Below are 17037 nucleotides of genomic sequence, written 5' to 3' on the forward strand. Positions count from 1 at the left end.
GGGGCAGACTTTCATATCCTCCTTTAGCCTCTGCCAAAATGCTATCCTTTCCTCCTCAAAAATGCTGATAGTTTATTGTCTCTCGATAACATAGGGAATGAGGCTTGATTCAAGGAACTCCACAGGGAAAAGAAAGGAAAAGGAATCCCATTATACTATTTTTCAAAATGAGTATAGAAAACATGGTTTCCTACCTTTGAGAATTTGGTATTTTGGGGTTCCAGGGAGGAAGGTCTCATAAGCCTGATGTTGAAGAGGACTTGGTTATTTTCCTTTTTACTCTGATTTCTCCATCTCTTAATTCTACAAATCTGGGACTCCCATCTCCCAAATGACTTTATCTTCCACTGAACTCTTTAGCCTCATCAGCCTGAGCTCAGCCACCAGAATGCCAAAAATGGAACTTGTCTGATTCCTTAACCATTACCTCTGCTGTGAGGCATAATCCCTGACCTTAATGTCCACTTGCTTTACATTTCCTAAATAGACACTTTTTTTTTTTTCTTAAATAAGGGCAGTTTGCATTTTCCTTTAAAAGGGCATGGAAATGGCTTTTTCTGGAAGAGAGAAATGTTTTTTAAAGACACCTCATCTTTATTCAGATATAGCCAAAAGTAAAGTTAAATGCATGGCCAAAATTTAAAGTAGTCTTTGAATTTACCTTGCATGCTCACATGCAAGAAGGGCATATTTCATTTGCTAAAGAATTGTTTTAAATAGAGGACTGGAGGGGAAGATGGCAGGAGAATAGGAGGACCTTAGGCTTGTCTTATCCCACAAATAAAATTAAATAACTATTAAATCACCCTAAATACCCCAGAAATCAATCTAAAGATTCCTAAGATAGAGAAGAGATCATATCAAAGAAGGTAGGAAGTGTGGAGAAACAGTTTGGGAGAGAAATGGATTGAGGCCACCATAGTGGGGAGGAAGCCATGGTCAAGGAGAAGGGTGAGAGACAGACTAACACAGAAAAAAATGAATCCCTGTAGCAATTGGCTTAGAAAGCAAGAAGGCCCAAATTTCATGAATTCTTGCAACCAGTGGAGCTTAAAGCCTAGAGTTTTAAAGGTCAGCGTGTTTAGCTCTGAGAGAGCTTAGAGGACATTGGAGCTACTCTTGGAGAAAAGACAGGTTCAGTGGCCTATGGACATACAGGAGGAAACCATGATTTGAGGAGTGCCTGGGCATGTAGTGAGTTTAGTTGCTCATCTCGGGGCATGTTCCAGAGAGGCAGCATTCAAGGAGAGACCACTCTAGGAACAAAGGACCCAGAAGGCACCATTTCCCTCCTTCGCATAAATAACTGCCACCTTCAGAAAGCAGCACAGTGCAGACACTGGCTGCCTAATGTGTTTACACCAAGCCCCAATCCCCTGTGCACCAGTGGAACTGCCCTTCTGAATCATGCTTGCCTCAGTCCAGTGCATCTGGCCTCCTCCCCTAGAATACTAACCTAAACTCCTGCCAGCACCATGTCTCCCAATTTGGGAGTTTTGTGAGGCCTTGGTTCTGTTGGTGGCAGTGACGGGTCTCATTTCACAAGCAGACAGAGCACACCTAGTTAAAATGTGCCACATTCAGGCCAAGAGGGCCAAAGAGAGCCTCTGCAGAAACTGGACTTAAGGATAAAGAGGTTAGGACACAATAGCAGGATGCACACAGCACATGTGGGAGACACTCCCAGAAGCACAAGGCCCTCAGGAATGGGATACCACACTACAGGGGAAAATAGGATCTCTTCTTCATAGAGCCATTACCCTCAAGAATAGGAGACATAGCTGACTTTCCTAACACAGGAAAAGGGCACAGAGACTTAAGTAAAATGGGAAGACAGAGAAATTTGTCCCAAATGGTAGAACAGGACAAGGCCACAGCCAGAGGTCTAAGTGAAACAGATAGAAGTAGTATGGCTGATGGGAAATTTAAAGCCGTGATCATGAAGGACACTCACTGGACTTGAGCAAAGAGTGTAGGACATTAGTGAGACCATTAATACAGAGTTAAGAATAACAAAGCAGAGATAAAAGGCTCAATAAACAAAATGATAAACATGCTTGATGGAATGAACAGTATGGTGGGATAAGCAGAGAAACAAAGTAATGACCTAGAAGACAGAGTAATAGAAAGTAATCAAGCTGAACAAAAGAGAGAAAAAAGAATTATGCAAAACAAAAAATAGACTTAGGGAACTCAGTGACTCCATCAAATGTAATAACATTCATATTATAGGGGTACCAGAGAAAGGAGAGAGAGAAAAGGAGGCAGAGAATTTACGAGGAAATAATAGCTAAAAACTTCCCTATCTGGGGAAGAAAACAAAGATCCAGACCCTGGAGGCACAGAGATCTCTTATCAAAATCAACCCAAGAGGTCCACACCAAGACACACAGTAATTAAAATAGCAAAATATAGTGGTGAAGAAAAAATATTAAGAGCAGCAAGAGAAAAGAAGACAGTTTCATACAAAGGAAACCCTGTAAGGCTGTCAGGGTATTTTTCAGTAGAAACTTTCCAAGCCAGAAACGAGTGGCATGATATATTCAAAGTGCTGAATGGGAAAAACCTGCAGCCAAGAATACTCTCCAGCAAGGCTATCATTCAGAATATAAAGAGAGTTTCCCTAACAAACAAAACCAGCTTATCCCACTATACTGTTCATTCCATCAAGCATGTTTATCATTTTGTTTATTGAGCCTTTTATCTCTGCTTTGTTATTCTTAACTCTGTATTAATGGTCTCACTAATGTCCTACACTCTTTGCTCAAGTCCAGTGAGTGTCCTTCATGATCACGACTTTAAATTCCCCATTTTGTTTGTTCCCTAACAAACAAAACCAGCCCTACAAGAAATATTAAAGGGGACTTTTTGAGTGGAAAAGAAAGACCCAAAATGACAGTATAAAGATAGGAAACACAGAAGCACTAAAAATGAGTATTTCTATTAAAAATCAAAGAACTCACAAAATAAAAGGTTATAAAATATGATATCATATACCTAAAATATGGGAGAAGAGTAAAGAATGTGTTCAAATTTAAACTTCCATCAACTTAATATAGACTGCTTTATGCAAAGATGTTATATACAAACCTAATGGTTTGTATATCAAAACTTCTAAGAAATCAAAACTTCTAATAAGTATGCAAATAATAAATGGAAAGGAAATCAAATATATCACTAAAGAAAACCAGCAAACCATGAAAAAAAAGACAAGAAAGGATTAGAGAAAATCTTCAGAAACAACCACAAAACAAGTAATAAAATGTCAATAAATACACATCTATCAATAATTACTTTGAATGTCAATGGACTAAGCACTCCAATCAAAAGACAGGGTTACAGAATGGTTAGAAAAACAAGAACTATCTATATGCTGCCTACAAGAGATTCATTTCAGAGCTGAAGTCACCTACAGATTGAAAGTGAGGGGATGGAGAAACATTTATCATGCAAATGGATGTCAATAAAAAGCTGGAGTAGCAATATTTACATTAAACAAAGAAGACTTTAAAATAAAACATAAAGACTCCTAACTCTGGGTAACGAATTAGGGGTGGTGGAAGGGGAGGAGGGTGGGGTGTGGGGGTGAATGGGTGACGGGCACTGAGGGGGGCACTTGACGGGATGAGCACTGGGTGTTATTCTGTATGTTGGCAAATTGAACACCAATAAAAAATAAATTTATTATAAAAAATAAAAAAATAAAGACTATATCAAGAGGCAAAGAAGGACCTATATAATAATAAATGGGACAATTCAACAAGATATAACAATTATAACATTTTATGCACTCGACATAGGAGCACCCAATACATAAAACAGTTCATAACAAATGTGAAGGAACTAATCAATAATAATATAATAATTGTAGGGGGCTTTAACACCCCCACTTACATCAATGGACAGATAATCCAAACAGAAAATCAACAGGAAACAATGGCTTTGAATAATTCACTGGAACAAATAGATTTCACAGATATATCTAGGACATTCCATCCTAAAACAGCAGAATACACACACTTTTCATGTGTACAGGAAACAGTCTCCAGAACAGATCACATATTAGGTGACAAAACAAGCCTTAACAAATCCAAAAAGATCAAAGTCATACCATGCATCTTTTCTGACAAGAACACTATGGAACTAGAAGTCAACCATGAGAAAAAATCTGGAAAGACCACAAACACATGGGGGTTAATTAACATGCTACTAAACAGTGAATGGATCAACCAAGAAATATGAGACGAAATTAAAAGTACATAGAAACAAATGAAAATGAAAACACAATAGTTCAAAACCTTTGAGACACAGCAAAAGTGGTTGTAAGAGGGAAGGAAAAGCAAGAAAAATGTCAAACAACCTAACCTTACACCTAAAGAAGCTAGAAAAACCGGGGCACTTGGGTGGCTCAGTTGGTTAAGCGTGCAACTCTTGATTTAAGCTTGGGTAAATCTCATGGGTTATGAGATCAAGCCCCACCTTGGGCTCTGAGCTCAGTAGGTAGTCTGCTTGAAAATTTTCTCCCTCTACCCCTTCCCCCACTCATGCTCTCTCACTCCCTCTCTAAAATAAATCTTAAAAAACCAGCAGAAGAAAGGAAATAATAAAGATTAGAACAGAAATAAATAATATGGCAACTAAAAAAACAATAGAACAGATCGATGAAACCAGGAACTTGCTCTTTAAAAAAATCAATAAAATTGATAAACTTCTAGCCAGACTTATCAAGGAAAGAAACAGAAAGGACCCAAATAAATAAAATCACAAGGCAAGAAAGAATATCCAATGAGAAAAAGACAGACTCTTCAACAAGTGGTGTTGGGAAAACTAGACAGCAGCATGCAAAAGAATGAAACTGGAGAGCTTTCTTATACCATTCACAAAGATTAAAATGAATTAAGGACCTAATGTGAGACCTGAAAACATAAAAATCCCAGAAAAGAGCATAGGCAGTAATTTCTCTGACATTGGTCTTGGCGATTTTTTTTTCTAGATAGGTCCCCTGAGACAAGGGAAGCAAAAAACAAACATAAACTATTGGAACTATATGAAAATTAAAAAATGCACAGCAAAAGAAACAGTCAATGAAACTAAAAGGCAACCTATGGAATGGAGAAGATACTTGCAAATGACATATCTGATAAAGGATTAGTATCTAACACATACAAAGAACTTATAAAACTCAACACCCAAAAAACAATCTGATTTAAAAATGGGCAGAAAACAAGAACAGGCATTCTGTAAAGAAGACTTACAGATGGCCACCAGACACATAAAAAGATGCTCATCATCACTGATCATCAGGGAAATGCAAATCAAAACTACAGTGAGGTACTACCTCACATCTATTGGAATGGCTAAAATAAAAAACACAAGAAACAACAAATGTTGGTGAGGATGTGGAAAAAAAGAAACCCTCTTGCCGTGTTGGTGAGAATGCAAACTTGGTGCAGCTACAGTATGGAGGCTTCTCAAAAAGTTAAAAATAAAATGACCATATGACCCTGGACTACTAGGTATCTATCCAAAGAATACAAAAACACTAATTCAAAGGGACACATGCATCCTGCATTTATAGCAGCATTATATACAAAGCCAAGATATGGAAGCAGCACAAGTGTCCATTGATAGGTGAATGGATAAAGAACACGTGACATGTAGATGCAATGAAATATTATTCAGCCAAAAAAATGGAAAACTTTGCCATTTACAATGACATTGATGGATCTAGAGAGTATTATGCTCAGTGAAATAAATCAGTCAGATAAAAACAAATATAATTTCACTCATATGTGGAATTTAAGAAACAAAACAAATAAGGGAAAAAAGAGAGATAAACCAAGATGTAGTCTCTTGACCGTAGAGAACAAACAGGTGGTTCTCGGAAAGTGGGTAAGGGGATGGGAGAAATGAGTGATAGAAATTAAAGAGTGCACTTGCTGTTATGGGTGATTAAAATAAAAACTTTTTAAAAAGTGCAATTCCTCTTGGATTGTGTCAAAAAATAACTATTGTATAGTGAAGTAACAGAATACTAAGAGATGGTAACATGAAAAAGAAAATGAATATTGAAAGTATAAGTTCGTATAAGCTACACTACCGACTTTCTAAAAAAATTCCGGATGTGCCTGGCTTCTCTCTTTTATTGGTATCCTTCCTCAGAACTGTATAAGTTGTCTTAAAAATTATTTTAGGCATTTGCAATGAAATATTTTTTTTTTGCAATGAATTATTTCATCTCTCTTCCTAAAGCAATAGTGCTATCCTATATTAAAGTAGCTCTCCCACTGCAATGGTAATTTTACAAATAGATGATAAATTCCATGAGAATAGGGGTTATGCCTTATATTTCATTATTTTGCTCTTGTACTATTACATAGAATTATGCATAGAAAACACTTAATATAGTACATAAAATCTCATTATAGATCTGCAAGTGATTCTGATGATAGGAAACACTAGCTCTGAACTGCAGTTAAATGAAATGTTACTCTCACCAAAACCAATTCCATTCTCTTCATTAGTAGACTTAACACTACAAAAAAAAAAAAAGTACTCAATTATGTTTCAAATTTCAACAATAAAAATTTATGAAAACTTCTTAAAAATTGTTTTAGATAAGATTAAATTTTGAAAAAAGAATAATCTCTGGTTCACCTCCCTAAAAAATGTTGATCTTCCTTTGAGTATAATCTGTGATCATTGTTTGAAAATAATACTTGTTGCTTAATTGGTCTCCTTAGCCTTTGAAAATAAAAAAACAGTTGAAGTGATTCTGTTGGGGCCAGATATTATATAATTAAACACAGTTGCAAAAACATCTGAGCTCTTGACTGAAAAACAATCAACATGTGTTTATTTGGGTCCAGATTTCTTATTCTAAGTGTAATGTTCTGCAGGTTTGTTGCACTTACTCTGGTAATTAGTAGCCCTTTCTCAATTCCTTTCCGTTCCTGCTCCAGGCTTCTTCAATGAAAAGCAGCTCTTTTTTTTTTTTTTAATTTTTTTATTTATTTATGATAGTCACAGAGAGAGGGAGAGAAAGAGAGACAGGCAGAGGGAGAAGCAGGCTCCATGCACCGGGAACCCGACGCGGGACTCGATCCCGGGTCTCCAGGATCGCGCCCTGGGCCAAAGGCAGGCGCCAAACCGCTGCGCCACCCAGGGATCCCGAAAAGCAGCTCTTGGTTGAGACTGACTAGTTTTGCCAAGGCCAGGATCACAGATTTGTCTACTGACCACATGTGTCGCTTATAGTTTGTCCTTTAATTTTCCTGTTAACTGGCTAAATTCAGATGGTTTTCCATGCTTTAGGAAAAAAAAATCTTTTGATTAAGATTTTATTCACTCATCAGCCATTTATGGTGCAAGCTATTGTAAGCTAAAAAAAAAAAAAAAAAGGCAGGAATTTATGGGGGTTTTTTTCACTACCATTTTTTCAAAAGATTTTTTGAACTTTAAGTATTCTGTACCCTCAACGTGAGACTCAAATTTATAACCCTGAGATCAAGAGTTGCATGCTCTACCGACTAAGCCAACCAGCACCGCCCTCCCCACCCCCACCGCTGCCTTTCATTACCACTCTTTCCAAAACCCAGAGCTGTGCCTGGGACCAAATAAGTGATCCAGAATACATGTCGAATGATCATCAGTTATCAAAGACCGCTTTATGCTAGGTGCTGGGACACCGTGAGAAGCAAAAATAAGCACAATCTGGCCCTCAGGGAGTTTACAGAAGGGAAATTAAATAAGGGTCCATCACAAAAACAAATGTCAAATTGCAAATGTTATGACAGTGCTATGAAGCGAGGCACCAGGTTCCAGAAGGTATAGACTGACTGGAAGGATCTTCTCTCTTGGGAGACATGGGGCAAGAGTTCCCTGAAGAAGTGGCCTTAGTTGAGATCAAAAGATTAGGCAGTAATTAAAGGAAGAAGAGGGGACAGAGAGTTCCCTGCTTTTCACTTTCATCTCAGGGTTTTTCCCTCTCACTCAATCACCTGCCACCATGGTATTAGTACTGTAGACTGTTTTTCCTGCTACCTTAGTTTGCTAGCTACTCATGGACTTCTGCATAAATCTCAAGTGTGTGTAGGTCTCCTTTTAGGTAACAACCAAACTTACTTTCCTCTTCAAAATAACAGGATCATTTTAGAAGCTGAGGACAAAATCATTTTAGATATTGAGAAAATCAATCAACAAGGAGAACACCTCTCTCCTACTTACTACTTTCACCACCATATGCTCAAGGAAGAGCCATATGATAAATGCTTAATAGATTTGGGTTGGTTAGTTGCTTGAATGGCTGGCTGAATGGCTGGTTGGCTGGTTACCTGGTGGCCAGATGTTGGTTGGCTGCTCAGTGATTGGTAGATTGACTGGCTACTCGTTAGATATAGTTTGGTTGGCTGATTGGCCAAATGTCAGATTGCTGGCTGGCTGACTGGGGAGATGTTATTTGGATGACTGGCTGGTTTGTTGATGGGGTGGTTCACTGAGTAGTGAGAGTGGTGTTTAGCTTTAGCTTTCAAGTCAGACTTTGATTTTTTTTTTCAGATTCTGACCGACCTTTCATTGATTATGATAAACAATTTACTTAAGCTCTGTAAGTCTCATTTCATTCTAAAACATTGTATTTTTTTTCTCATGGGGTTGTTGTAAGAATAAAGGTGATATTGCATGTAAAGTTTTAGCATGGCACTTGGATATGTTAACCATTCGCTGGTGTACGTTCATAATTTAGAGAAAAGAAAGAAGCTTGAGTGTTGTTTCTAAAAGGAACAAAATTACTGAAAGCAAATGATTATTCCATGTAAATGTTTGTCTTGTTTCTCATAGTCCTTCAAATATGTTGCACTGCTGAAAATACGCATCTACTACAGGATAGTAGTGCACAAACCTAAGAAGGAGATGTTACGTTAGGTAACTCACAAGCACACAAGCAAATCTTGACAGATGACAACTTAATTCACCACCCTCCCCCTCTCTCTTCTTCCTCACTGCCCTATCATTGCATGATTGCAGGGCTCATTAGGATAGCAACTTTCTCTATCAAAAAAAGAAATTTTTTTTTAAGGAGTGCTAATATATTATTTGACATGAGTAATGGTGGTTGCAAAGGTGTTTGCTTTATAATTATTTGCGAAGCTGAACAGGTATGTTTTGTGTATTTTCCTATAGGCGCACCCACACGCAAGCTTACGTAGAAGGGGTGAAACTGGGGGCATCTGGGGGGCTCAGTGGTAGAGCGTCTGCCTTTCACTCATGGCGTGATCCCAGGGTCTGGGATCGAGTCCCACAGGGAGCCTGCTTCTCCCTCTGCCTGTGTCTCTGCCTCTCTCTCTCTCTCTCTCTCTCCCCCTCTGTGTGTGTGTGTGTGTGTGTGTGTGTGTGTGTGTGTGTGTGTGTCTCTCAGGAATAAATAAATAAATCTTTAAAAGAAGAAGAAGAGGTGAAATTGGCATGTAAGAATGTGATGAAATAGGATAGTACAGATGAAATATAAACAAAGGAAATTCTTAGAACTCCGAATTGAAAGAAATACATCAGTAATAACCCTGATTGTGAAAAAGAGGACATTGGCTATCTCCTTGTCACAAATTAGATGGCTAGAGTGGCAAACTACTCAACTTGTGTGTGGATGCTGGTCTGCATAAGTGTAACCTGCCCTAGGGTCACTGTAGGGCAGGGTTTTTCCACGTCATTTGCCCCTTGCTTAACCCTGGGCGTGAAGAGCGCCTCTCAGTGACCGAGCCCTTGAATAGACCTCGAGTCCTGGAGCTATGTTGCACAGGTGTCACCGCCCCGTCTCTCTGGCCATTTTCCTTAACACTCATGCCACTTGTGCATGATTTCAGAGATAACTGCCCCGACTTATTAAATGCCATCAGAAACAAAGTCAAGAATTACGCATCTTTATTACTAACAAGCAGTTTTTGGTCTTTTTAGCGCCGACTGGGAGATGCTGCAAAGAAAGCGATCAGCAAGCTCCAGGTCAGAACCATCAAGAAGGGTGACAAGGTAACAGCCTCTTCTCTTTCTGATGAGTGTCTATTCAAAAAAGTTCCTGACTTTTCTGGCAGCCAGGGTGGAAGGGAGGGAAGGATGGGAAAAGAGTACACGAAAATAGCTCTCCTGTAAATGTCTGATATTATACCCATCTTTATTAAATATAATTTAAAACAATTTATAAAATGCTTACAGTAGAACAACAAAATAGCTGGGAAGAAAATATAAAAAACTGAAAAGTAAGTATAGGAAAAATAGGGGAAGCTAGGAAGAAATTTTTATATGAATGCATTACCTGAAATGTGTAATAAAAGTGGATTCCCAAAAACAAACAAAAAAAACCCAAAAAACAACAACAAAAGAAATGGATCCCAAACTTAGGGATGGGATCCATTCTTTGCAGCCAATGCAAAAAAGGAAGAAATATTCAAACAACATTTAATTACCTTATCCCGGTATCCAGAAGGTGAAAACAAAATGATTATTCCTGGGGTTAGGATTTGGGAAATTTTCCCATAAATCCTTGCAGGGAAGACAGTGTTATATGTTGAGTGATGTCCTCCACTGATCTAGCAATACAGCTAGATCTTAGATCTGTAGCAAATACAGAAAGCATATTCAGTCCGTCTGAAATCTAGCATCTAGAACCCCAAAGTCCTAGTAGGCTCCCTTGCTGTAGAATGAAGACATGAAGCCAAGAGCAAAACCTATCTTTTTCTTTTTATTCAAGTATAATTCAAGTACAGTGTTAAGTTAGTTCATTAGTTTCAGGTGTACAACCTAATGACTCAACAATTCTCTACATTTCTCAGTGCTCATCAACACAAGTGTACTCCTAATCCCCTTTATCTATTTCACCCATCCCCCTCACCTGCTTCCCCTCTGGTAACCACCAGTTTGTCCTCAGTATTTAAGAGTCTGGTTTGTTTGTTTTCTTTCTTTCTTTTCTTTCTTTTTTTTTTTTTTTTTTGCTTTGTTCATTGGTTTTGTTTCTCAAATTCCACACGTGAGTGAAATCATATGCTATTTGTCTTTCTGACTGGCTTATTTCCCTTAGCATAATACCCTCTAGATCCATCCATGCTATTGCAAATGGCAAGATGTCATTCCTTTTTGTGGCTGAGTAATATTCCATTATACGAATGATATATAGGTTCCACTTTATAGAAAACCCCATTATCTGTATATGCACCACATCTTTGTTATCCATTCATCTATCAATGGACATTTGGGCTGCTTCCATATCTTGGCTACTGTAAAGAATGCTGCTACAACCGCAGCAGAAGCAGAAGCCTATCTTGAGAAGGAGCGACAAAGCAGCGCAACCCAAGGCCTGGAGACCTCTAAAGGTCTTTCTTCTCCCCAGAAGAGATTTTATTTTATTTTATTTTATTTTATTTTATTTTTTTTTTTTTTTTTATTTATTCATGATAGGCACACAGTGAGAGAGAGAGAGGCAGAGACACAGGCAGAGGGAGAAGCAGGCTCCATGCACCGGGAGCCTGACGTGGGATTCGATCCCGGATCTCCAGGATCGCGCCCTGGGCCAAAGGCAGGCGCCAAACCGCTGCGCCACCCAGGGATCCCCAGAAGAGATTTTAGAGCAGCGGATTATGGTAACACATATTTGCTGTTCCTTAGGGCATTGTAAGGGATTCACACCTACATCTCTACCAGGTGTTTAGTAGAATCCTTGATTTGTCTCACTATGTGCTGCTGTTTTTCAACTAGATAAAAATATCATTGAGCTTCATAAGATGACATTCATTTAAAAGCATTACTAAATTTAAAGAATATTTTTCATTACTTTTTTCCCCTCGAAAGAATATAAAAGAACAGGGACTACCACGTAAGAAACATATGATGGGCTATTTGAAAGAGATTTATATACTTGCATAAAAAGTTGTTTTTTGTTTTTTGTTTTGCATAAAAAGTTTAAAGCCATGGTCTCGGGCTGTATAGATAAGATTCCCAAGGAACTGATAGACTAAGTATCATTCAGACAGGTCTCCATAAATAGTATTTCTCATCCTTGAGATTCTGATGTCACCTCTAATTAGAATAAATAGCATTCCCAGTCATGATACGTTTAAAAATTGCTTTCTCGAGATCATACTAAATAGCATTATTAGTGACTATACATTTAAAAAATTGTTCCCTCACAAAAGCATTTGCAACGGAACCCAGAAACAAAAAGTAGAGGTTGGAAGGAATGGAACCTGAGCCAATATACAGTCAATATCGATTAAGAAAACTGACTGGCACGTAGACAATTGAAAGCCTTGCTCCAAGCAAGCTCTCCTTGCTCGTTTGCATATTTACACAAGAATTAAGGCAACACAAGTGAGCTCCTGTGTGCTTTCTCTGTTGCAGGAAACAGAGCCCGATTTTGATAACTGTGCAGTTTGCATTGAAGGGTACAAGCCCAATGATGTCGTCCGGATTTTGCCCTGCCGGTGAGTCACTAGGGCGCCTGCTTAAGAACGGGGTGTGCGTGGAGGGTGCCTGCTGGCCTCACTGGCTCAGGCCTGCGGGGTCGGTCTGCCCAAACGTTTCCAGGTTTAAATATCAAACAATCAAAAAGCTTATTTGTTGCATGTGGCCTTTCCTCTCAAAAACATTTTCTCTTGTGAAATATTTTTCTGGTCTTCTTTGCACCGAAGGAGGTGTACTGCTATGAATTAGAACCTCACGATACAGAATTTGATGATGTGACTCCAAGTAGGAGTTTTCTTTTAACGACAAAATTATGATGTTCAGAATCAGTTCTTAACTTTCACGAGCACTGTTTTCATTTGATTAATGAACTCTTGAAAATATATTGTGAACTGGGGGACACCTGGGTGACTCAGTCAGTTAAGTGTCTGCCTTCCACTCAGGTTGTGATCTAAGGGGCCTGGGATAGAGCCCCACCTCAGGCCACCTGGTCAGTGGGGAGCCTGCTTCTCCCCCGGCCTTTGCCCCTCCCGTCTGCCCCCGCCCCAACTTGCGCTCTCTCTCTCTCTCTCTCTCTCTGCTCTCTCAAATAAATAAGTAAATAAATCTTTAAAAAATACGTGTTGTGAATTGGGGCACCTGGGTGGCTTAGTCAGTTAAGCATCTCTTGATTTCGGCTCATGTCATGATCCCAGGGTTGTGAGATCAAGCCCCGTGTCAAGCTCTAGGCTCCAGGCTTGGGGTGTGGAGTTTGCTTAAGATTCTCTCTCTCCCTCCTGCCATGCCCCTCTCACTAAAATAAATGAATAAAATAAATAAATATATATATACAGATATATATGATATAAATATGATAAATTTATAAATATATATGTATATATATAAATATACAGATTATATATTATATATATATATATATAATCGTGAAGGGATCAACAGCCATAATATGGTCAGGAGTGAATGGGAAGCCAAAGGCCGATTTCATTTCTTTTGGAAGTTTTGTTTGTTTTTTTATCAGCAGCAAGGAAATATGACAGTCATCCCAAGACCTCTAGAATCTAGGGGAGGATCCAACGTGTATAGTTGGACTCACTCCCCAAGTGATTTTCATATAACCCTAATCCTTCTCCATAATTGAAATTTACTGTTAGGGTCTTTGAATTTTTTATGAAGTTAAAATTAAATAAATTTAAATACTTCAACAAAACCAAATATTTTAAAGTTGCATAAAAGCTGTCTCCCTATAATTAAAAACCTTTTTTTAGTGTTGTCGCATCTGTGAGGTATCCTAAAAATAAAAAATTATCCCTTAAAGAAAGGTTCTTCACTTAGATGAGCTTTAAAAATTCTTCAGCAGCACCTGGGAGGCTCAGTCAGTTCAGCGTTCAACTCTCAGTTTCAGCTCGAGTCTGGTTTGAAGGGTTGTTGGATGGAGTTCTCAGTCCGTCCAGTGCTCAGCACAGCGGCTGCTTGGGTTTCTCTCTCCCTCTCCCTCTGCCCCTTCCCTCCTGAAATAAATAAGTAGAATCTTAAAAAAAAAAAATTAAGAGTACTTAATAAAGTAGATAAGAATATGCAGATATAAATCAATGCTCCTTTAAGAGCTATTTATTTAAAAATATGAAAGAAATAAAATACGCCTGTAGAGGAATTCACTTAATAATCCCAAAATGACAAAGAAGCATCAGAAAAGGACAAGGTATGCAAATAGATACAGAAACTCCCAAGGGGAATGGATCTTTCTTGAAATGCTTTTAGGCAAATTGATCATCAGGAAAGTGCACTGTTCTGACCCCAGCCAAAGCCTTCAATTGGGATTCACTTTCTGTAGTTTTTAGATTCCCTTGGCTAGCTCTAAGACAAAGTCATAAATTGGGATACATCAAGACTTGGTGGTTTTCTTCCTATAAGGGAATATATATATTCTTTCTTGAGGCATTACACGTGGTATATACTTGGTGACTTCTAGAAACACTGGCAGAGAACGGCAGGCATCGTGTGATCTACAGACAGCCTCTCGGGGCGGGGCGGGGGGGTCTCTTATCTCTGCAATATTTCACTAAGGCTGTTATTAAGCCTTAGAGTTATAAGCCAGGAACTTGCTTTGCTTTACTTTGCTGCTTGGAGAGTGTTTAGAGCCCTGTGAGGGTGCTACTAATAAAATATAAATTTATATATATCAATATAAATATAAATATATATAAATATTAAATATATATATTTCCAAAGCAAATTTAAGTTTAATTGCAAACTTTTTCCTGAGAATCTAAATGTAGTTAAGAAAAATCTGTTTTTACAACTCTATATATTATTACTTTCGCTCCATAACCCATTCTGTAAAAACTAACATTCATGTTGAGCCTTGTCATGAGTCTATTCCACGTTACTGCATTGAATTACTAGAAGCTGCATAATATCCAAGCCATAGATGTGTCACAGTTGGACTTACCATGCCCCTGTTGTGGAACATTTGGCTGATTTCAGTTCTTAATTATGACAAATTACATGGCTTTAGCAGTGTTTAGATTGTCGTGATGCATTATTCGAGACCTCTTACGGTATACTTTTTGGACATATTAACCAAAGAAATAGCTTTTTAATATTAAAAAAAATTTTTTCAGAACTTTAATTTCATTTATCCTAGCCCTTGCCCTAGGCCAGTTTGCCCTAAAACTCTTCCTTTTTGCATTATTATTTGGTTCTCAGCTCATTTCTTGACTGTTTTTGCTTCGAACTCCTTAATGTCCATCTGCTTTTATTGTAGGCCCGGTTTTAAATAACAAAATATATTGAGAGTTACCAAGCATGGATTAGAGTCATTTATTGTTTGATCTTAGATGAGCCATATATATTTGCTCTTTGAAGAGCTCATCCATTTTTTCCATGCTGACTTTAAAATCAAGATATTTTGATGCCTGTTGTTTGTTTCTGCCAGACAGTTTGCACTAATGGATGTTATCAAACAAATGCACTGGCATTTGCTTTTTGCTACATAATTTCCTCTGGGGTATTATTAAGCCCTAGCTTCTATGAACTTTATAGACTCTCTTTCTCATTATTTCCAGGCTGACTCACCCACAGAATTTTTTGCATCTCTTTGGAGTTGAACAGTTTCCAAAAAAAATGATCCAGTTTTTGTCTTCCTTCTTGTAGCATCTTTTCTGCGGCCCCCTAACTCCGTACCCGCTGGGTCTATCACTTCTCTGTTGTGGGCACTTCGGGTACCCTTCCAAATCACTCCGGGATATTCTTGTACCATGATTTTTTTCAGAATCATCTTCTTGTTTACCTCTTTTAGAGACCATTGCACAAATTAGGATGAATTGCTGGATGATTTCCCCTCTTCATTTGTAGTCATGGTGATTACTGGAGTTAAGTCCCGGGCACACACAATTACCAGTTCCCGGTTGCTGGGTCTTCCCTAGGGGCCTTCTCCAACACATGCAGGCAAGGCTCCCCACTCGTGGGGCGTCCACAGCAGCACACAAAGCACCTCAGGGTCAGACGCCTCTAACTTTTGTGATTTGGGTTTGATCATAATACACCACTGGAGTTATTTTCCAGAGAACTTTGGTTTTCGCTTAAGAACCTACATATGTGGAAATCTACATTATAGTGTATTTTAGGTCTGGGTTTTGTGAGTCAGGTTTGCACTTGTGATTATGATTTTTAGCTCCAGAAGATATTTTATGAAGCATATAATTGAAATTTTATCATCTTCCTTGTCCAGAGAATGAGCTGGGCTCTCAGCGTCTTCCAGGGCTTTTATCCTACTGTGTTCCTACTGTTCTTCAGTGGTTATTCATTGCAGTCTCTTTACCTACCCAGCTTCAAACACTCCTGCTCAGAAAGAACATGACCTCCTTGGGCAAGGCAAAAGTCTTTGTTTAACATCAAAAAAGCAGTGGAGAGGGCACCTGGGTGGCTCGGTGGTTCAGCGTCTGCCTCCGGCTCAGGACATGACCCCAGGGTCCTGGGATCGAGTTCCATGTCGGGCTCCCTGCATGGAGCCTGCTTCTCCCTCTGCCTGTGTCTCTGCCTCCCTCTCTGTGTCTCTCATGAATAAATAAATAAAATATTTTTTTAAAAAAAGCAACATATGCATTCATACCGTGGGTGCTTATAAAATTATTTCCTTTCTCTGATTGATCCCTACAGCATTATCACTAATGTCAGAGGTTATTAGTTTCTGCTACTGTCTTTTCCTTTGATTTCAGGAACTCTTCTGTGACTAGGAAGAATTTCAAAACTCCTTGGTAACAAGAAAACCCTTGTCATAAAGTTTTTAGTAACGAAATGCTTCATTTGCAACAACAAACATTTATTTTGTAGCAACTGTGTGCCAGGAATAGTAAGAAACAGCAGAGTTGGAAAGATCAGTGGCCTGATCCCTGCTCTAAAGGAAGTCAGTCTAGTGTCGGGGAGAGATAGGGATTTAAATCAGTAATCGCAATACAGAGTGATATGTACGACAACAGTAGCAAAGTGGATTTTTTAAAATTGGAGGAACCAATACCAGGCCCAAGAAAGACTCCACAGGAAAAAAAAAAAGTACATTTTTGGGGCCCCTGGGTGGATCAGTAGTTGAGTGTC

The 17037-nt window shown here is 38.6% G+C and overlaps 1 protein-coding gene across 2 annotated transcripts in view; it reads left to right on the plus strand.

Moving 5' to 3' along the window:
- The window catches only part of RNF150 (ring finger protein 150), a 241653-nt gene that overhangs the window by 152543 nt on the left and 72073 nt on the right, over positions 1 to 17037 (plus strand). For both annotated transcript variants that reach the window (XR_004806934.2, XM_035702071.2), the window contains exons 3-4: positions 9949 to 10020; positions 12382 to 12464. Coding sequence is in view for 1 of the 2 variants with exons in the window: in XM_035702071.2 (XP_035557964.2) it covers positions 9949 to 10020; positions 12382 to 12464 (155 nt within the window). In the remaining variant the exon portion in view is untranslated. The remainder of the gene's footprint in view (positions 1 to 9948; positions 10021 to 12381; positions 12465 to 17037) is intronic.

This window comes from Canis lupus, chromosome 19, assembly GCF_003254725.2.
Source record: "Canis lupus dingo isolate Sandy chromosome 19, ASM325472v2, whole genome shotgun sequence".
Lineage (NCBI taxonomy): Eukaryota > Metazoa > Chordata > Mammalia > Carnivora > Canidae > Canis > Canis lupus.